The sequence below is a fragment of the Pantherophis guttatus genome, chromosome 5 (genome assembly GCF_059756535.1).
Source record: "Pantherophis guttatus breed Tessera chromosome 5, ASM5975653v1, whole genome shotgun sequence".
Lineage (NCBI taxonomy): Eukaryota > Metazoa > Chordata > Lepidosauria > Squamata > Colubridae > Pantherophis > Pantherophis guttatus.
The window spans coordinates 10,823,416-10,845,277 of NC_142067.1; the positions used below are offsets into that span (position 1 = coordinate 10,823,416).

At 43.2% G+C, this 21,862-nt stretch overlaps 1 protein-coding gene across 1 annotated transcript in view; it reads left to right on the forward strand.

The window, feature by feature from the left end:
* LOC117660097 (Putative N-acetylated-alpha-linked acidic dipeptidase) overlaps positions 1–21,862 on the forward strand; it is a 42,371-nt gene that overhangs the window by 17,122 nt on the left and 3,387 nt on the right. The window contains exons 9-18 of the mRNA XM_060686203.2: positions 341–426; positions 2,421–2,540; positions 4,231–4,313; positions 5,878–5,941; positions 7,524–7,591; positions 11,741–11,832; positions 14,055–14,145; positions 18,004–18,268; positions 20,470–20,551; positions 21,278–21,370. Coding sequence (XP_060542186.2) covers positions 341–426; positions 2,421–2,540; positions 4,231–4,313; positions 5,878–5,941; positions 7,524–7,591; positions 11,741–11,832; positions 14,055–14,145; positions 18,004–18,268; positions 20,470–20,551; positions 21,278–21,370 — 1,044 coding nt within the window. The remainder of the gene's footprint in view (positions 1–340; positions 427–2,420; positions 2,541–4,230; positions 4,314–5,877; positions 5,942–7,523; positions 7,592–11,740; positions 11,833–14,054; positions 14,146–18,003; positions 18,269–20,469; positions 20,552–21,277; positions 21,371–21,862) is intronic.

Here is a 21,862-nt window from a genome sequence, read left to right on the forward strand (position 1 = left end):
GGTGTGGGGTGTGTGTGGCATGGCCCCCCTGTGGCCCGTTTTTGCTCCCAGGAGGCTGCAGGGAGGCCTACTAGGCCCAAAATGGGGCACGGGGATGGTGCTCCCCCCGTGGCCCATTTTTGCTCCTAGGGGGTTGCCTCGTGCTGCCTGTCACACACTCTGGCCACGCCCACCCAGCCAGTCATTAGGGCAGAGAACTGGTTGTTAAATTATTTGAATCCCACCACTGAGTGTAGTGTAGAATACAAGACCTGCTCTTTTTCGGAATCCAGCTGTTTCACTTTTAAGGATGTTTAGCCTGAGGATAACACTGATTTTTTTTTCCCTTTAATTGCACTAGAAAAGTGAGAATGCACATCTACAGCTTCAAGCAAGTGAGACGGATTTACAATGTGATTGGAATTCTCCGAGGAGCAACAGAGCCAGGTAAAGGTTTTGTTTTGCGTTATAACACATTTTCAAACAATGGTTTCCAGGAACGGGTTTGTCTAATCAAATAAAGAGAAGGACCTAAGGGGCGACATGATAGTGGTCTTCCAGTATTTGAGAAGCTGTTAGGGAGAAGAGGAGGTCAATCTATTCTCCACAGCACCTGAGGCAGTGGTGAAATCCAATTTTTTTTACTACCAATTCTGTGGGCGTGGCTTGGTGGGCGTGGTGTGGCTTAGTGGGCGTGGCTTGGTGGGTGTGGCAGGGAAAGGATACTGCAAAATCTCCATTCCCACCCCACTCCTGGAGGAAGGATATTGCAAAATCCCCATTCCATCCCCACTCCTGGGGGAAGGAATTGCAAAAGCCTCATTCCCTCCCCACTCCTGGGGGAAGCATATTGCAAAATCTCCATTCCCACCCCACTGTGGGCCCAGCCAGAAGTGGCATTTGCCGGTTTTCCGAACTACTCAAAATTTCCGCTACTGGTTCTCCAGAACCTGTCAGAACCTCCTGGATTTCACCCCTGACCTGAGGGCAGGACAAGAACCAATAGATGGAAACTAATCAAGGAAAGAACCAACCTAGAACTAAGGAGAAATTTCCTAACGAGAACAATTAGTCAGTGGAACAGCTTACCTCCGGAAGTTGTGGCTGCTCCATGACTGGAGGGTTTCAAGAAGAGACTGGACAAGCCATACAGCTGGACTACTGTAATGCTCTCTACATGGGGCTCCCCTTGAAGAGCACTCGGAGGCTTCAATTGGTCCAGAATGCGGCCGCACGGGTAATTATGGATGCAACTCGTTGCGCCCATATAACACCTCTCCTGCGCGAGCTGCACTGGCTCCCAGTGGTCTTTCGGATGCAATTCAAGGTGTTGGTTACCATCTTTAAAGCGCTCCATGGCTCAGGACCTGGGTACTTATGAGACCGCCTTCTGCCGCCAATAGCCTCCCACCGACCAGTTTGCTCCCACAGAGAGGGACTCCTCAGGGTGTCGTCAGCCAAATTATGTCGACTGGCGACACCCAGGGGGAGAGCCTTCTCTGTGGGAGCCCCTGCCCTTTGGAATGAACTGCCCCCGGACATACGCAAGATCTCTGACCTCCGAGTTTTCTGCTGTGCTCTTAAGACCCTGCTCTTCCGACAGGCAGGGCTAGCTTCATAATTAAGTTTTAAATTCGGAGTTCTTAAATTTTGGGGGGTTTTTTAGCTAATTTTGGCCTTAAATGTAATAACTTTAAGAATTTTTAAATTTAAATTGTGATATTTGTATTGTGTTTTACCTGGCTGTACACCGCCCCGAGTCCTTCGGGAGAGGGGCGGTATAGAAATAAAATTATCCTTATCCTTATCCTTATCTGGAATGATATAGGGCAGTGATGGCAAACCTTTTCGGCACCGAGTGCCCAAACTGGAACACGCATGCATGTGTGTGCATATGCGTGCACCGGAGCGCCGGAAATCCGAAGACCATCTGACTGGCGCACACATGCCTGTTTTTTGGCCTGTTTTTTGGCTGTTTTCTGGCGCCCATGAAGAACAGATGGCCAGTGTATGTGCCCACAGAGAGGGCTCTGCATGCCACCTCTGGCACGCGTGCCACAGGTTCGCCATCACGGATATAGGGTTTCCTGCTTGAGCAGAGGATTGGACTAGAAGATGCTAAATTCCCTTCCAGTCCTATTATTCTATGTTCTGTGTTCTAAGATCATCTGTAGGGCACCCTCCACTCTTTCTTAGCATGAATAGCATTCATAGTTTAGTCCCTGCCGATGGATGCCTTCAGGACATGCATGGGAACAGAACTGGACTCCAGAAGTGTTCGCGTAAATTAAGACAATCCTACTCAGGGGTATCAATTTCTCATTTAAGTCTCATTTTTAAAATAATAAAAGACAGGATTCATCTTTTTCCAGGCCACTTTTGGTGAACTTTTACCAACTTCATTATCATAACGTAAAGCTTTTTCATCCCTTTTGATCCAGATAGATACGTCATTCTGGGTGGCCACCGTGATTCATGGGTGTTTGGCGGGATTGATCCGCAGAGTGGGGCTGCCGTTGTTCATGAGATCGTCCGAAGTTTTGGGAAGCTGAAACAGGAAGGTAAGGCCAAACAACTTGAAGTTGCTGAAGTTGAGAAATACCAAAAGAAAAGTGGGAAAGTTTTGTGTGGAGTTTTGTTCAACAGATATATTCTCATTGTGCCCAGAGAGAGAAATGTCTGCCTCTACCTAGGATTGAACCCACAGCCTCCTGATTATGAGGCAAGAACTCTACCTCTAGGCCACTCCTTATATAAGTCTAAGTGCTATTGCTAAATAATGCAACTATGCAACAATTTAAAACAGGAATCTAAACAAAGCTAAGAGTAGTTTTTTGGGGGTGCAACTCCGGTACAGAAAATATAAGATATTAAAATGGTTTGTATCATCAAGATTACTATTATCTGTCGCCCTCGGGAAGTGAGGGGAGCAGAATGTCAACTTGCAAAGCTTTCAAGTTGCCATGAGCAGGAGGGAGGGAGAACTGATAGAGCTGATTGATTTCCCTAACTGAAGTGCATTCCATACATTCTTCCTGACCGCAATCAGAAGGAGGGTGTTGGATTTCACAACCAGCCAAAGTGGTTAATTGGGGAATGTGATTTATGACATGGCCAGAGAGGAGGGGAGAGACAGGGTCATAGGGGAACGTAAATCTACGTGGGATTAGTTCTAACTGCATCCGAATATTGCCGAAATGGTGCTCCTAATAAATGACTGTATTTCTTTTGAAGTTCGGCTCATGGTTCATGAATTAATTAGGGCATCTTTTGGAAACTTCACATTATCATTCCAATGCAAAGTTTCTCAACTGCCTTCATTGCCATATGTATTTGATCAAAATATACCTTCACAGCTTCTGAAAGCAAAAATTCTATACCAAGCGACACATGCAGAATAACTGTTCTAGAATGCATTATGCAGAAATAGTAGCTTAAGAAAGCAAAGACAAAAAAGGGGGAAAAAATGAAATCAATCCTATAAACATCAATGTAAAAATTAGTCCCATTGAGTATAGCATACTTTCCTGGTTCCAATGGAAGAGATTCTATGTAGCTCTACTCAGGATTGAACTATGGAGTCCTTTGTGCTGTGTGAGCTTGGTTGTTTATTGGCAGACATTTCATTACCCAGTTAGATAACATCATCAGTGCTAGTGAGTGTGGGGTTTGCTCCAGTGGTGGGTTTCAACATTTTTTACTACCGGTTCTGTGGCTGTGGCTTGGGGGGCATGGCAGGGGAAGGATACTGTAAAGTCTCCATTCCCACCCCACTCCAGGGGAAGGTTACTGCAAAATCCCCATTTCCTCCCGATCAGCTGGGACTTGGGAGGCAGAGAATAGATGGGGGCAGGGCCAGTCAGAATTTTTACTACCGGTTCTCTGAACTACTCAAAATTTCTGCTACCGGTTCTCCAGAACTGGTCAGAACCTGCTGAAACCCATCTCTGGTTTGCTCCCTGTTTACATACAGTAGCTTGCCCTGCTGGTATTGGTGAGGTCATGAGGTTAGTTTCTTGGGCACAGTTAACAGATTTGATTTTTTTAAAATTTTGTTTTAGCATGATGTAAACTGGGACTACCCCTCTATATCCCACTTCTAAGTGCCTGCTTCTTGTTCATAAACTGCTGAAAAACAATTTAAAGAATTTAAATGAGAATTTAAAACAGAGGAAGCAGGGTACAGATATTGTTATTTGGGTTGGTTTCACTTTCACTATTAAACCAACATTCTAAATATTATAAATATAGGTTGGCGACCCAGGAGGACGGTAATTTTTGCTAGTTGGGATGCTGAGGAGTTTGGCTTAATGGGATCAACAGAATGGGCAGAGGTAAGTCAACAAAGTTGATTATGTACATCAGTGGTCCCCAACCCCCGGTCCGTGGACCGGTGCCGGGCCGTGGAGTACCTGGCACCGGGCCGCGCAGCGGCCGGGGGACATGAACGCTGCAGCGCAAAGGCTCCTGGGCCGTGTGCAAAAGCTCCTGGGCCGTGCGCAATGGGCCGTGCGCAAAAGCTCCTGGGCCGTGCCCCCACCCCTGCGCGCGCTCAGCGGGCCGCGGCGATAAAAAGGTTGGGGACCACTGATGTACATTAACATTAATTATTTTTAATGAAAAAAAATCCTGTACTTTCTTTTAAACTAGTGTCGTTGCTTTAAATTTTGGCAAATATCTTCAATATCTTGCAAGTAATTTTGATTTTGAGGACCCCTGAGAGTGTTGTAACTAATAAAAATGATAAAAATGATTTATAATTAATAAAAATGAGGGGGGGAATCAAACTTTAAAATTCAGGATAATAATGGAGGCTAGTATAAATTGAGTGTCACCTGTGGAGTTAGGTTTGTGATGGATCATTTAAAATAGCAAAGCTAAACAGCGGCTAGAATTGTGTTTGCTAAAAATTGGAAAATTGAGAAAATACCAACGCAAGATGAAGTTATGAAGAAAATAATGGAATGTGCTGAAATGAGCAAATTGACATTTGAAATTAGAGAACAAGAAGATAAACAATATTATAAGATATGGGACTTATTTTATCAATGGTTAGATAAAAAAGTATGGAAATGAAAGAAGATAGAGATTTTTATAATACAAGAATTGTAGAATTATATAAAATATAACATAAAGATGCATTATTATTGGATCGATTTAGTGATGAAATGAATGTTATAATATAAATTAACTCAAATCTTAGAATATTTTGTACAAAATGAGGGAAGAATAGCTATTGTCAAATAAATGATCAATGAGGACAATAATACATAGATATATATTAGATCGATAATATAAGAATTTAGGTAAACTGTAAGCTATGAATATGGTGAAGATGCACAAAAGACTTGTAACCAACCGATACACTGTATGTAATTGAAGATGTTTTTATGTTTTTATGTATGTTTGTTTAAAAATAAAAAAAATAAAAAATAGCAAAGCTATACAGATAGTCCTTCAATTTACAATCGAGCCCAAAATTTCTGTTGCTAAGTGGAACTGTTGTTAAGTGAGTTTGCCCTGCTGTTCGACTTTTCTTGCCACCGTTGTTAAGTGAATCTGCAGTTGTTAATTTAGTAACATGGTTGTGAAGTGAATCTGGCTTCCCTATTGCTTTTGCTTATCAGAAGGTTGCAAAAGGTGAACATATGACACTGCAACCGTCATAAATACGAGCCAGTTGCCAAGCGGCTGAATTTTGATCACATGACCATGGGAATGATGCAATGGTTGTAAGTGTGAAAAATGGTTATCAATCATTTTTCAGTGCCATCGTAATTTTACTAAAAGAACTGTTGTTAGTTAAAGATAACCTGTATGTGAAAAGCACAGTAGTCCACAAAGAAATATTTGTGTCCCTAATCTGAATTAGTTTTCAATTCCTCCTTTCCATTGTAGGAAAACGTCAAAATACTTCAAGAGAGAGCTGTGGCCTACATCAATGCTGATTCCTCTATAGAAGGTAAAACACACTTGTGCTTGGTCATTTCTGAACTGCATTGGATAAACAATTGATAAACTAACTCTGTAAACTAACTCAGAATAACTAAATAACAAAGATAGAAGGGACTTTAGAGGTTTTCTAGTCCAATCCCCTGCTCAAGTAGAAAACGCTGTACAATTTCAGACAAATGGTTGTCCAAGAAGAAATTTCCCACTAGAACAGTTAGAACCATACGATGAATGGTTGTGGGAACTGGGTTGTTGTTGTTAGTTGTGAAGTCGTGTCCGACCCATTGCAACCCCATGGACAACGTTCCTCCAGGCCTTCCTGTCCTCTACCATCCCTCGGAGTCCATTTAAGCTCACGCCGACTGCTTCAGTGACTCTATCCAGCCACCTCGTTCTCTGTGGTCTCCTTCTTCTTTTGCCCTCAATCTTTCCCAGCATTAGGCTCTTCTCCAGTGAGTCCTTCCCTTCTCATTAGGTGGCCAAAGTATTTGAGTTTCGGGAACTGGGTATACCTAGTCTAATGAAGAGAAGGATTAAGAAGGATTAAGGATTGAGAAGCATTACATGATAGAAGTCTTCCAATATTTTGAGGGGCTGCCACAAAGAAGAGGGGGGGGTCAACCTATTCTCCAAAGCATTAGAAGGCAAAACAAGAAGCAGTGGATCAGGGGTGGGTTCTAAATTTTTTTACTACCGGTTCTGTGGGCATGGCTTATTTTGTGGGCATGGCTTGCTGGTCATGTGACAATTCTTTAGGATTTAGCAGAGGTACTGATCTACCAGGCTTTTAACTGCTTGCAGAGCTGTACCGGTCTACCCATTTGTTCTTGGAGGCACCGGTCTACTCATTTGTTCTTGGAGGCACCGGTCTACTCATTTGTTTTTGGAGGCACCGGTCTACTCATTTGTTTTTGGAGGCACTGGTCTACCACCACACTGCCTTTAAACACTGATCAGCTGTAGGGCAGCCCTTTGAAGCCCCGCGGTAAGAGTTTAAACAGTTTTTTTCCTTCTAGCCGATCAGCTGGGACTTGGGAGGCAACAATAGATTGGGGGCGGGGCCAAATAAAAGGTAAGAATAATGCAGGGGAGGGGCAGGAGGGGCCAACTCCCGAACAAAGAGAACCGGTTCGGTGACATCATATCGTCACCGCTACCAGCTTGGCCGAACTGGGCCGAACCGGGAGGAAACCACCACTGCAGTGGATGGAAATTGAACAAAGAGAGAAGCAACTTGGAGCTAAGGAGAAACTTCCTGACAGTGAGAACCATTAATTACTAGAACAGCTTGCCTACAGAAATTGTGGGTGCTCCAACACTTGAGTGTTTTAAGAAGAAATTAGACAGTCATTTCTCTGAAATGCTATAGGTTCTCCTGCTTGGGAACGGTGTTGGACTAGAAGACCCACAAGGTCCCTTCCAACTCTTCTTATTCTGTTAAAATCCAAAAAAACATTTAAAAAAAAATCAGAAGCATAAGAACATTAGAAATCCACATTTAAAGTATGTTGGTGGGGTTTCCCCCAAATAAAATTTATTTATCTAAAAAGATTCCTCCTAACTATAGTAAAGATACCATCCTTTTCTTTCAGGTAACTACACTCTTCGAGTCGACTGTACCCCGTCGATGCATAGCCTGGTATACAATCTAACTAAAGAGGTAAAATATGAACAGATGTATTTGTATACAGCTTATTTCCACGCCTCTACTATTCTATTTACTTGGGCTGCCTTAGAAGGTAAGCAGCTGAGCTTCAAATTCCTGTATTTTGAATGCTGTGCGCAAGCGCGTTAGGAGTATGTGCACGAAGCGTACGCGAATGCACGAAGCACGTGCTCACAGAACTGGTTAAACCGGCTGCAACCCACCACTGCCCTAGATAATGCCATAATCACTACAACTAGAGATATCCAGAGGATGGGGCTTAAAAACTTTTTTTTTTCAAAAAAGTTTTTATTTTTATTTCTCATAAACATATTTACATGTACAGTCGTTTATTCGCCATTTTTCATTCATCTTATCTTTTAACTTTCATTTTTAATTTTTACTTATTCGGGGCTGCTCTTTTACTATTTACCCTTCTTTATTTTGCCACCTTTCTTCTTCTCCTCCCCTTCTCTTCCTCCCTCTATCTCTTCCTACTTTCTTCGTTCTTCCTCTCCTTCTCTTTCCTACTTCCCCTTCCCTTCCCCCACTTGTCTCTTCTTCCCCCCTTCTAACCTTCTCTCCTACTCCTCTTTCCCTTCCCTTTTCTTCCTCTCCTTTTCCCTTTCTTCTTCCTCTCCCTCTCTTCTCCTCTCTTCTCCCTTCCTCTCTCTCTCCTCCTTCCCCTCTCTCTTGTTGTTTCCCTTTTCAGTACAATCTAGCATGGTATTCGAGCATCTGTTAGAACTTAGAATAACTTTATTGTCACTTTGAATGAACACTAATCGGCATACATTAAAATGAAATTACATTGCGTACAGCTCTCAAATATTTTCATCTTGGAAAAGACCACCATCTATGGAAATGGTTTACTCAGTGGTGGGCTGCAACCAGTTTAACAACTGGTTCTGTGAGCACCGCTTCGCACCGCTTCGCACCGCTTCGCACCGCTTCGCACCGCTTCGCACCGCTTCGCACACATGTATGGTTAATGCGCTTGCGCGCAGCATTCAAAATACAGCAATTTGAAGCTCAGCTGCTTACCTTCTAAGGCAGCCCTGGTAAGTAGAACAGCGGAGGCACGGAAATCAGCTGTGCCGCGTGAATCAGCTGAGCCAGAAAGAAGGAAATATAGGACAGGATAGAGCAAGGGCGGGTAGGCGGGGCCAGCTGATCATCGGAACTACCGGTTCGCCTGAACCAGTCCAAACCAGCAGCAGCCCACCACTGATTTAGGGCCAGAAATCTAGTCACTCTCTCTTTCAGCTCAATGCACCTCACAGATTGTTACTGTAGAGAGATAAAAACAACGGGACTTCCCCTTAGAAGTCATCTTAGAGAATTCAGGCTAGAAATCTAGCAAATTAAACAACCATAAATTCTATGAATGCAAGACATCCATTCTATCACTGTTTGAGGGTGATCAAGTTCAGAGGCTATACCTGGTCCAACATCCACATGAGATACTGTCCTGCCATTTCAGTCCTGGAACTTGCCGTGTTGAAGGCACTGAGTTTTGAATTGTGAGGATCTATTTGCCTTCTCTGTACAATTTTAATCTTGAAATCTCAAAATCTATGGAGATTCTCAGTCCTCCAGGTCATGGTTGTTCCAAAAGTGCTTTTTTTTCCCGAAAGGCCAACAGACGTTCTTTGTTTTTCCTTGAAAACGTTTCGCTTCTCATCCAAGAAGCTTCTTCAGTTCTTGGATGAGAAGTGAACTGTCTTCCAGGAAAAACAGAGAAATCCCAGTTGCCTCTTGAAAAAAAGCACCTTTCGATCAGGGGTGAAATGCTTCTGGTTCGGACCGGATCGCCTGATCCGGTAGCGATGGCGGCGGGTGGTTCGGAGAACTGGTAGCAAAAATCCCTTCCCCCCCCCAATGCCCAGCTGAGTCGTGCGATCATCAGAGGCTATTTTTTTATTTTTTAAAAGCATTTTTATACAACCTCTTTGGCCGAAAAAATGCTTTTAAAAGTAAAAAAAAAAAAAAGCCTCTGATGATGATGCGGCTCAGCTGGGAGCATCAGAGGCTTTTAAAAGCATTTTTTTCTACAACATCTTCGGCCGAAGAGGTTGTAGAAAAAATGTTTTTAAAAGAAAAGAAAGCCTCTGACGATCAGGCAACTCAGCTGGGATCGTCAGAGGCTTTTGAAAGCATTTTTTTGACAACCTCTTCTGCTGAAAAGCAAAAATAGTTTTAAAAGTAAAAAAAAAAAAAGTTGGCCACATTACCCCCCCACCAAGCCACACCTACAGAACCGGTAGTAATAAATTTTACATTTCACCACTGCTTTGGATCAACCTGGGAAGATTAAAGACTCAAAGGGCAAAATTGATATCTGCAGCTTGGTTGGTCTAGAACAGAGTATTTCAACCTCAGCAAATGTAAGACGCATGGACTTCAACATGCTGACTGGGAAATTCTGGCAGCGGAAGTCCACACTTCTTAAAACTTGCTGAGGTTGAAAAATACTGGACTGGACAGAATGTCCTTCTCGACTGGACAATATTGTGCGGTTGAGTGTGATTTTCCATTGAGCTCATACTTTGTCTGAGAAACGAAGGCCTTCCAGAATAACAATAATTAAAACCAGCCACTTTTCTGTTAGGTATGTAAATAGTACAGTACCTTGAAAAAATAAGGATCATGTGGTTTGAATAATGACAGTGCACCGAAGCTTAGTTTAGGATTGCCAGTATCAGCAAGTCTAATTTCGTATAAGGTTGCCCTCATGATTAAGTAGGTAAGATAGCTTGTAACCCACAATCTATGATTTTACAAAAGCAGGTTGTGTCAGACGCCAGCCTCTTTCAGTGTGGTGTTGTCCAGATGTGTCGAATTCCAAAATAACACACCCGGGCATTGTGAGAGTTGTATAATATAATTGGAGCAAAGCAGTTGAGAAAGGTTATATTACATATTTCCCATTTACACCATTGCAACATTGAATACACACAGCACCTCAGATTCGATCGCCAAAGGTTGTTTGGAGCACATAGAAATGCAAACAGAGCACCTGTTTATAACCTCTTAAAGCAACAGCACTTTTTCCCAGGATCGCATGGTTCCAGACAGGTGCTATATTGTATATATTGACATGAAGCTGTGAATTTTCCTCTTGAAAAAGATTACCCATCTCCTCCCACTTATGACTGTATGACTGTAACCTTGTAGCTGGTATCCTTACGATTTATATTGATATTGTTTCCTGATTGCTTATTTGTACCCTATGACTATCATTAAGTGTTGTACCTTATGATTCTTGATGAACGTATCTTGTCTTTTATGTACACTGAGACTGTATGCACCGAAGACAAATTCCTTGTGTGTCCAATCACACTTGTCCAATAAAAATTCTATTCTATTCTATTCTATTCTATTCTATTCTATTCTATTCTATTCTATTCTATTCTATTCTATTCTATTCTATTCTATTCGCAATAGCAATAGCACTTAGACTTATATCAGGGGTGGGCTTCAAAATTTTTAGCAAGGGGTTCTCTGCCCGGTTGCTGGGTAGGCATGGCCATGGTGGGCATGGCCTAGTCGGCCTCCTGCACCATGGCAGGGCGGCGTTTTTGCCCTCCCTGAGTTCCAGAGGCTTTCCTTGAGCCGCCGGGAGGACAAAAACGGCCTCCTCAGGCTCTGGAGGCCCTCTGGAGGCCAGAAACAGGCCCGTTTCTGGCCTTCCTGAACTTCCGGTAGGCCTGTTTTTCATCCTCCCCGAGCCATGTGTGCCCTGCACTTACCTGCATCCAAAATGGGCTGTGTGGGGACTAATGGGAGGGGCGGGGCAGGGCCAGCCAGGAGTGGGATTTGGGGGTTCTCAGAACTGCACAGAATCTTAGCTAGAGGTTCTCCTGAACCCCTGTGAATCCCCAGTAGCCCACCCCTGATTTATATACCTTTTCACAGTGCTTTACAGCCCTCTCTAAGCAGTTTACAGAATCAGCATATTGCATATTGCCCCCAACAATCTGAGTCCTCATTTTACCGACCTCGGAAGGATGGAAGGCTGAATCAACCATGAGCTGGTCAGAATCGAACTGCTATCAGTCAGCAGAGTTAGCCTGCAATACCGCATTTTAACCACTCTGTGATAATAATGGTATGTCTTCCCTTTCTTTTATAGTTCCATTAACACAACACATGTCTTCGTAGATACCAAGCCCTGATGAAGGATTTGAAGGCAGATCTCTTTTTGAAAGCTGGTATGAGAAAAACCCATCAAGGGAACAGAAAGGCTTCCCAAGGTAAATGCCAAAATGGGAAAGGTAGAAATCAGAGGCGGAGTTGCCTTGCGGAGAATGGAGTGGACTTTTGGTAGCAGCTGAGATGCAAATACAAAAGTGAAAGCCCAAATAAACTGGGAGTCTATTCTGGAAGACAGAAAGCAGCCAGTTTGGTGTAATGGTTAAGGTGCTGGCCTAGAAACCAGGAGACCGTGAGTTCTAGTGTCAACCCTGAAACTGGTCTCACCAAGGCTATTTTTCAAGCTTCAGTGTTGCCACACGGCAGCTGAGGGATAGGGAGGGGGGAGTAGAGATAGCTGGGCTTTTATAGCCAAAACGAAATGGTTTCTCCTGGGAACCAAGGTCATTCCAACAGCTGGTTGGAGAGAGGAGGAGGAGAGAAGTAACCAGGCAACCGGCTAGCACCTAGATTGGACAATGTGACTTATTGTTTGGGGGAAAGGGAAACTTTCAGTTTTTAATTAGGTGAAAACTGCGGGAACTCTCAGAGTTGGTTTTCACCGGTCTGTGCCAATATGATATCTCCAAATAAAACTGTTCTTTGAGGAATCTACCTGCCTTGGAGTTCTGTTTGCTATGGGTGTATTATTTGGAATGCTGACATCTAGTTTCACCTTAGGCCAGGCCTGTCAAACTGGTGGCCCATGAGCTGGATGCATCACATGTCCACCCCGGCTCCACAAAGGCAAAAAAACCCCATTGTGATACATCACGATACATCACATGACGTGATCGAATTTGACACCCGGGCCTTAGGCATTAAAGCCAGCCAATTACCAGAAGCCTGTGAGCTCTAATTTCACCTTAGACAAAAAAGCTGACTGGGTGACTTTGGGCCAATCACCCTCTATTAGTCCATCCCACCTCACGGGGTTGCTGTGGGAGAAACAGCAGGAGGAGGAAGAACTATTATGTATGTTTGCTGCCTTGAGTTATACTTATAAAGTAATAAAGGCAGTGTCAGCAGTTCAACCTGCATTTACTTTAGTGCTGACATAAGAAGGAGAAAGGGGGGGCAGCTGGCAAGGGGACGCTTGACTTCTCACCTACTTATTTTCCCTGAAGAAAATATCCCCTAGGAGATGAGATGGGAGGGGGGACATTCCTGGGAGCTGAAATAGTAGATATGGGGAGAGTGATTTGGAAGATGGCCAATGAGACGCAGAGAATTGGGGAACGGAAAGGGAAGGTTTGGGGTCAGGAAGTCAGTGTTGGCTACGCCACGATTGGGGACAGATTGTCATGCTTAATAAAATGAAAGATTTCGTCAAAGACTATTTGTTTGGAAATGCAATTTATTTTATTTGAGATGACATCGAAACCTGACAGGCAGGATAAAAATCTAATAAATACATAAAATAAGTGAAGTGAATATTCTCCTATATCCGTGATGGCGAACCTATGGCACACCTGCCACAGGTGGCACTCAGAGCCCTCTCTGCGGGCACACAAGCCGTCGCCCCAGCTCAACGCCACTGTGCATGCGCGCGCACCTCTGGATGGCCAGCTGATTTTTGGGTCTCTGCCACGCATGCGCGGGGGGGGTGGGGTAGATGCTGAAGATGCGCACGCATGTGTGGGGGTGGGTGAGGGAGCACGGGGGGGTTGCGTGCACATGCACAGATCGGCGCGGCGCATGGGGAGCATGCACGCATTGCATTATGGGTTATAAGTGCAGGGAGGCGTACTAGGCCCAAAATGGGGCACGGGAAGATGTGGCGCAGATCCCCTGTGGCCCATTTTTGCTCCAAGAAAGCTGCAGGGAGGCCTACTAGGCCCAAAATGGGGCACAGGGGAGCACGGGGGGGGGCACGTGCCCATGCACAGGGGGCTCGCAGGGGGGATTGCTTACACATTGCATTATGGGTGCGCAACAACAAAAAGGTTAGCCATCACTGTCCTATATGATGCTCATAATAGAAAAGTTGTGTAGATTCGTTGCTCAGGCCAAGTTATTCAATTTGGCTGGGGAATAACTCCCTCCACATCTAACATATGCAGATATGCATCTAACTTCCCCTTTCTCTCTGATCTACCCAGTTTCTTCCCCTCTTTCTTCTGTAAAAGATAAAAGCAGCTTTATAAAGAAAGAAGGAAAGAGATGCAGAAGAGTTTCTGCATTGTTCAGAAACTTTTTGAGATCTCTAGTACCCCACATTAAAATAATTTATAATTTGTTACATCACTTGTTCTCCTTCCCTTACCTATTTTCTTTCCAACAGGATAAACAAGCTGGGTTCTGGCAATGATTTTGAAGTCTTTTTCCAAAGGTTGGGAATTGCTTCTGGTAGAGCCCGTTACACTAAAAACTTTGTAAGTCTGTTCAAATAATGTTTTGGGGAGGGTGGTGCCTTCACGTCACTGTTGACACCTGGTGCCTGCCTGGACCAATCCCTGCAGATTTCTTGGGAAGATTTTGGAAGTGGTTTGCCATTGCCTCCTTCTTAGGGATGACAAAGAGCGACTGGCTCAAGGTTTCCCTGCTGGCTTTGTACGCAAAACAGGACTAGAATTAACGGCCTCCTGATTTCTAGTCCAGTTCCTTAACCACCAAATCCTGCTCTCTCTTCCAAGAATAGCGTGAAGAAATCTAATTGAAACTGCCTTCTGCAACTTAAAACTTTCCAGATGTTGGCTGTGGATTGTAGGAACTGCAGTTCAGGACAAAAAGGACCTAACTTTTTAAAATTGTTTTAATTTTAAATTGTTAAATTATGGGTTTTAATATACGGGTGTTTTAACTGTGGGCCAAATTAATTTAATTGGATATTAATATTGTTTTAAATTTTGTATTTTTTGTATTTTATCTGTTGGCTGTTCACCACCCCGAGTCCTTCGGGAGAAGGGCGATATACAAATATAATAAACATAACAAACATAACATCTGTAAAATGCCCAAACAGAGAAAGCTGCAAGCGTTCCATCTGGAGAATCTGAAATCTTTTCACTTCAAAGATAAGAATTACCTGTGACCGTCCATTTTGCTAATCTCAAGTATTTCCCGATAGTTCAGAAGATGTAAATTATCTAAGAATTTAATTCCAGTGGAAACAGATGGCCTTTCCCGTGTCGAGCTGTACAATTGCACGAATTTGACTGAAAAGCCCAAGGCAATACCGTACTAAGTAAATACAATTTGGGCCTCACCTTATGCCATCTAGCTATAACAGGAGATCTTAAAGATCTTCAAAGCTGCTTATTAAATCACTTTTCTTGTTTACTTTATTGTTTTGCAGTCAAAGGCCCAACAATAAGGAAAGAAATAACAAACAAAATAAATTAAATACTTGAACATGATAATATAATACAGAGTAAAAGAAGCAACATAAGAAAGGAAGATTGGAGAAAATGACCTAGCTTATATAACACAAAAGTGGGCTTCAAAAATTTTAGCAAGGGGTTCTCTGCCCAGTTGCTGGGTGAGTGTGTCCATGGTGGGGGTGGCCTAGTCAGTCTCCTGCACCGTGTGTGTGTGTGTGTGTGTGTGTGTGTGTGTGTGTGTGTGTGTGTGTGTTTGCCCTCCCTGGGCTCTGTAGGCTTTCCTCGAGCTTCTGGGAGGGCGAAAGTGGCCTCCCCAGGCTCTGGAGGCCCTCTGGAGGCGGGAAACGGGCCCATTTCCAGCCTTCCTGAACTTCCAGTGGGCCCAGTTTTTGCCCTCCCCAAGCCTCCACGCATGCCCTGCACTCACCTGCATCCAAAACGGGCTGTGTGGGGACTCCTGGAAGGGGCGGGGTAGGTGGGGCCAGCCAGAGTGGATTTGGGGGTTCTCCGAACTGCACAGAATCTTAGCTAGAGGTTCTCCCGAACCCCTGCGAACCCCCAGCAGCCCTCCCCTGATATAACCCTAGTGTTTCTCAAATTTGGCAGCCTTGAGATGTGTGGACTTCAACTCCCAGAATACCCCTGGTGGCAAGGCTGTAAGTTCGAGTCCTGCCTTAGCCATGAAAGCCAGTTGGGTGACTTTGGGCCAGTCACTCCCTGTCAGTCCAACTTACCTCAGAAGGATCTTGTTGCGAGAAAAATAGAGCAAGAAGGAGCATTCGTTTGGTTCACCGCCTTGAGTTACTTATAAAAATAATAAAGACGGGGTTAAAAAAAATATTTAAAAAAGGACTCGTATTCAAATCAGCAGCCATTTATCATTTGCAAGGAGCAAATGATCAAACTCTGGGAAAGTCTGTAGAGATTGTCAGTCATCTAGGTGCTTTTTTTTCAGGAGGCAACTAGACTTCCTTGTTTTTTTTTCCTTTTGAAGATGTTTTGCTTATCATCCAAGAAGCTTCTTCAGCTCTGTAGGACTTTTAGCTATACAATTTGGGATGAACACCCTTTGAATGGTGTGGGAGTAGGAATGGATTTCCAGAGGAAAAAATTGAAGGCCCCAGGAACCAGGATTTTTACACATTGGCAAAAAGAATCAGAACACTAAATACAAGCTGAGTGGACATGACCTTGTAGATGACCCTCACTCTGTCAAGGACCTTGGAGTACTCATTTCAAATGATCTAAGTGCCAAAGCCCACTGTAACAACATCGCCAAAAAGGCATTAAGGGTTATAAACCTAATCTTACGTAGCTTCTTCTTTGGTAATATCACACTACTAACCAGAGCATACAAAACATTTGCTAGACTAATTCTCAAATACAGCTCATCTATCTGGGACCCGCACTGCATATCGGACATTAATACAATTGAGCCTGTCCAGAAATATTTCACAAGAAGAGTCCTCCACTCCTCTGCTCGCAACAAAATACCCTATGCCACCAGACTTGAAATTCTGGGCTTAGAAAATTTAGAACTACGCCGCCTTCGGTATGACCTAAGCATAGTACACAAAATTATCTGCTACAATGTCCTACCTGTCAATGACTATTTCAGCTTCAACCGCAATAATCCACCAGCACATAATAGATACAAACTCAAGGTAAACCGCTCCAAACTCGATTGCAGAAAATACGACTTCAGCAACAGAGTGGTCAATGCCTGGAATGCACTACCTGACTCTGTGGTTACTTCCCCAAACCCCCAAAACTTTAACCTTATACTATCTACTCTCGACCTCACCCCCATTCCTAAGAGGTCTGTAAGGGGCGTGCATAAGTGCACCAGCGTGCCTACCGTCCCTGTCCTAATGTTTCTTTTAATTATATTCATTTTATGTATTTAATTTATGTATTTATGTATTTATGTATTTATGTATGTATGTATGTATGTATGTATGTATGTATGTATGTATGTATGTATGTATTTATTTATTTATTTATTTATTTATTTATTTATTTATTTAATTTATATACCGCCCTTCTCCCAGAAGGACTCAGGGCGGTGTACAGCCAAAATAAAACACACAGATATAAAATTTAAAAAACAATTTAAGAAATATTAAATAATTTGGCCCATATCTAATTAAAATGAAACTACCCGTTTTGGACATTTAAAAGTTAAAAGTTAACGATTAAAAATTTAAAAATTCATGTTTATACTTATATATATATTATCTAATTAAAAATTATCTAAATAAAAAATATAATTAAAAATTATCTAAATAAAGATATATATTATGTAATTAAAAATTTAACAATTAAAAATTTAAAAATTCATGCTTATACTTATATATATTATCTAATACTTACTCGACAAATAAATAAATAAATAAAATAAATAAATAAATAGGAGCACCACAAAGGTGCCCCTGAGGACTCAGATAAACCTCCAAGTGCTTCAACGGCCCTCTAAAAGGATGCAAATGACCAGCTGTCTGCAAGGAATATAAATCCTTTCATTCCCCACTATTCTGTCAGAGCTGAAGAAGCTTCATGAATGAGAAGCGAAACGTCTTCAAAAGAAAAAACAAGAAAGTCCAGTTACCCCCTGAAAAATAAACACCTGTGGGGAAAACCCTGGGAAATAATTAATGCAATGCAAGTGAAATATAAATTGAAATTATAGTGCATCTGATAACACCTCTGATCGTCCATTTTAGCGCATTTGCAATCCAGACCATCAAGTTCAGCTACAATGTATTATTAACTCTTAGGACAGATCTGTGAACATAGCAATTCTATTTTGCTAAGTGTTGGATATGTTGTGCAAACCTCACTATTTTGTGTACGAATGTTGTTCAATTACCAAAATGAAGCCCACATAGGCGGATACCTTTTTTTCCTCAGAAAGTGGACAAGTTCAGCAGCTATCCTGTTTATCACAGTGTCTATGAGACGTACGAGATTGTGGAAAAGTTTTATGACCCAACTTTCAAGAATCACCTGGCTGTAGCCCAAGTGCGAGGCGGGCTGGTGTTTGAGCTGGCTGATGCAGCCCTCCTCCCGTTCGACTGCAGAGATTATGCCAAGGCGCTTAATAGCTATGTTGATATCATTTACAACACAACCATGAAACATCAGGCGGCAATGGAAGCACACAACGTATCATTAGGTAAGCGGACAAATCTCCAACATCAAGGTAGGATCTTCAATAACACCCAGCATTCCTCCCCGATTCCTTTGATCTACTTGTTGTGAAAGTGAGTTCTCAGGCAGCCAGTAAAAAACAAAAAACCCACAAATGAATTTATTTCATGAAACTAATCCCACAAGATGTGAAGGCCACAACAAGATTGCAACTATAAATGGCTAATACATAGAATATATCAGTGATGGCTAACCTTTTTGCCATCGCATGGCAGGAAAGGGGGGGTGGGGGAGGTTCGCGTGTACGCGTGCCTGCCCCCGTAATTCTATGCGCTCTGTGCATGCGACCCCCCCTCTCCCCATTCCTGGCACGCGGTGGCCCAGTAGGTCCATTTTTCTATCTCACCTGGCTCCAGATCCTTTCTATGCATCTGGGGAGGGCAAAAACAGCCTTCCCCACCCCTCAGAAGCCCTCCAGAAGCCCAAAACGGCCCATTTTCCAAGTTTTGGTTGGACAGGAAGTGACTTTTTTGCTGTCCCCAGCCTCCAGAGACTCTTGGAGAGGCTGAGAGCTGAGCTGGTGTGCCAGGCGACATGGCTCCGTGTGCCACCTGTGGCACGCGTGCCATAGGTTCGCCATCATGGGGATATATCATCACCAGGAGTGAAGGTAGTCCTCAACGTACAACAGTTCATTTAGTGACCATTCAAAGCTACAGCTGCACTGGAAAAAGTGACTTATGACCCTTTCTCACACTTACAACCTTTGTAGCATCCCCCCATGGTCACGTGATCAAAATTCAGAGGCTTGGCAATGGACTCGTACTTATGACCATTGCTGTGTCCCAAGGTCCTGTGATCTCCTTTTGCGACCTTCTGACAAGCGAAGTCAATGGGGAAGCCAGATTCACTTAACAACCGTGAAGACTAACTTATTGGCTGCAGTGATTCATTTAGCGACTGTGGCATGAAAGGTCATAAAATAGGGTAAAACTCACTTAACAAATATCTCACTTAAGAAAAATTTTGGGCTCAGTTGCGGTCATAAGCGAGGACTTACCTGTATTATCCTTACAAACATAGACAGCCATATGTGCTGCTTCTAACAAAATGGTACCTCCATCTCTCTTTCCAATTCCATGTACTATGTTTTCCCCAAAATAAGACCCTGTTTTATATTTTTTGAACATTGAAATAAGCACTTGGCCTTATTTTCGGGGATGTCTTATTACTTTGGGGCGCATGGAGCCAGATGGGGTTCATCTTGCCGTCTTACCTGATTTCCAACTCTGTCTCCCTAACCCTAACCAGAGGAAATGGCAGGGACCGGATGCGCATGTGTTTAAATATTTTCGGGGAGGCTTATTTTGGGGGGGGGGCTTATTTTAGCGCATGCATTCAAAAGCCCAATTGGGCTTATTATCAGGGGATGTCTTATTTTAGGGGAAACAGGGTATATAAATATGAACAAAGCTGCAGATAACTCATATTTCAAGTGCAGCCACTGCACCCAAAGGAAAGAGATTTAACAGATTAACAGAGTTGGAAGGGACCTTGCAGGTCATCTAGTCCATCCCATCCCCAAGCAGGAGACTCTTCACCATTTCTGACAGATGGCAGTCCAGTCTCTTCTTGAAAGCCTCCAGTGATGAAGCTCTCACAACTTCCGAAGGCAACTTCTGTCCCATGGGTTGATTGTTCTCACTGTCAGAAAATTTCTCCTTATTTCCAGGTTGAATCTCTCTCCTTGTTCAGTTTCCATCCATTATTCCTTGTCTGGCCTTCAGGAGATTAACTAACAGGTCCTGAAAAGACCGTGTCATGCAGTTTTTGTCTTTTTCTATCTCATCAGCATCTGCTGACCTTGTCACCTTGGTTTGCCAAAGCAGATAATCTTTTGTTTTTTCAGTTAACTGCTGTGAACAAAGACTACCTTAGAGTAAATAATTGTTGACCTCTTCCTACTATTTGTTTAAATAGGCTTCCTGCCATAATACAATTACTTCCTCAGTTCCGGCACTGTCTCAGAATTCCAGCTCGCTGGGCCATGATGGAAAATTCTGAATTGCAATTCTCATACCTCTAAACTGAGTGGGTAATAAGGGATGTGAGAGCTGTCATTCAACCTCTGGAGAGTCACAGGTTCTCTACACTTGAGCTAATTTTATGCAAACAGTAAAAGTAAGAGTCTCATAATTTAGCATTTTCTCTTCTGCATTATTCCAGTTTTGCTTCGGGATTCCGTAAAGGCATTTTCAGACGCTGCTAGTGACTTTCACCGCAGACTTGAATTAGTGGACATCCATAAGTAAGTCTCCTAATTTTCTGGCTGTTCAGATAAGATATCCTCCATCCTTCTCATATTACTGTATTTTTTGGAGTATAAGAGGCACATTACTTTTTGGGGAGGAAAACAAGAAAAAAAAATCTGCCTCTGCATCCCAGCATCCATCAGTATTCATCTGGCTAGCCTCCTTGCAGCAAACAGCAAACAGCCTGGTCAGCTTCAGCACATTATCTCAGACTAATTCAGTACGAGCAGCTGATTGGCGGGCAGCCTCCCGGAATACCCCCAATCAGCTGTTCCAGGCTGCAGGGATTGCCACAGACCATCGCTACCTCTGTGCCTCGCATTTTTGGCCTCTGAATGCTCCATTTTAGACCCATTCCAGGCGATGTGCTGTGGCGATCCCCACAGACTGAAACGGGTCTAAAATGGAGTGTTCGGAGCTGAAAACGCGATGCGTGGAGGCCAAAAATGGCCGAAGGATGGGGGCCAGTGGGTGGGCAGGGCTACATTCAGTGTATAAGATGTACCCAAATTTTCACCCTCTTTTTTTGTGGGGGGGGAAGTGCGTCTTATACTCCGAAAAGTACGGTAATTGAACTTTAAGGGATCCTTGCAAACTCTAGCCTTAGAAAGTCCAGTTAAGATATTCCTCTCTCAACTTTGCTTGGTTGTCAAAAGTTTGTGCATCCTGATCAGAAGTCATGTTTCCTTTAACATTGTTATTTCAATTGTCTAAATTTCCAGCCCAATTGAAGTAAGATCTTGGAATGATCAATTGATGTTCTTGGAAAGAGCATTTATCGATCCTCTTGGATTGCCCGGCAGACCATTTTATAGGTAAGAGGAATATATATATATTTCTTCTATTTCTATAGCCACCAAACTCAACCCAATGATTCAGGGTGGCTTGTCAATCATCTTTCCATTCTCCCAGTCTTAAAAATCATATTGTGAAGTTTCCGAAAGATGCCCTAATTAATTCATGAGCCATGAGCCGAACTTCAAAAGAAATACAGTCATTTATTAGGAGCACCATTTCGGCAATATTCGGATGCAGTTAGAACTAATCCCACGTAGATTTATGTTCCCCTATGACCCTGTCTCTCCCCTCCTCTCTGGCCATGTCATAAATCACGTTCTCCAATTAACCACTTTGGCTGGCTGTGAAATCCAACACCCTCCTTCTGATTGCGGTCAGGAAGAATGTATGGAATGCACTTCAGTTAGGGAAATCAATCAGCTATCAGTTCTCCCTCTCTCCTGCTCATGGCAACTTGAAAGCTTTGCAAGTTGACACATATATTATAAGAACATAAGCAGTCACCTTTT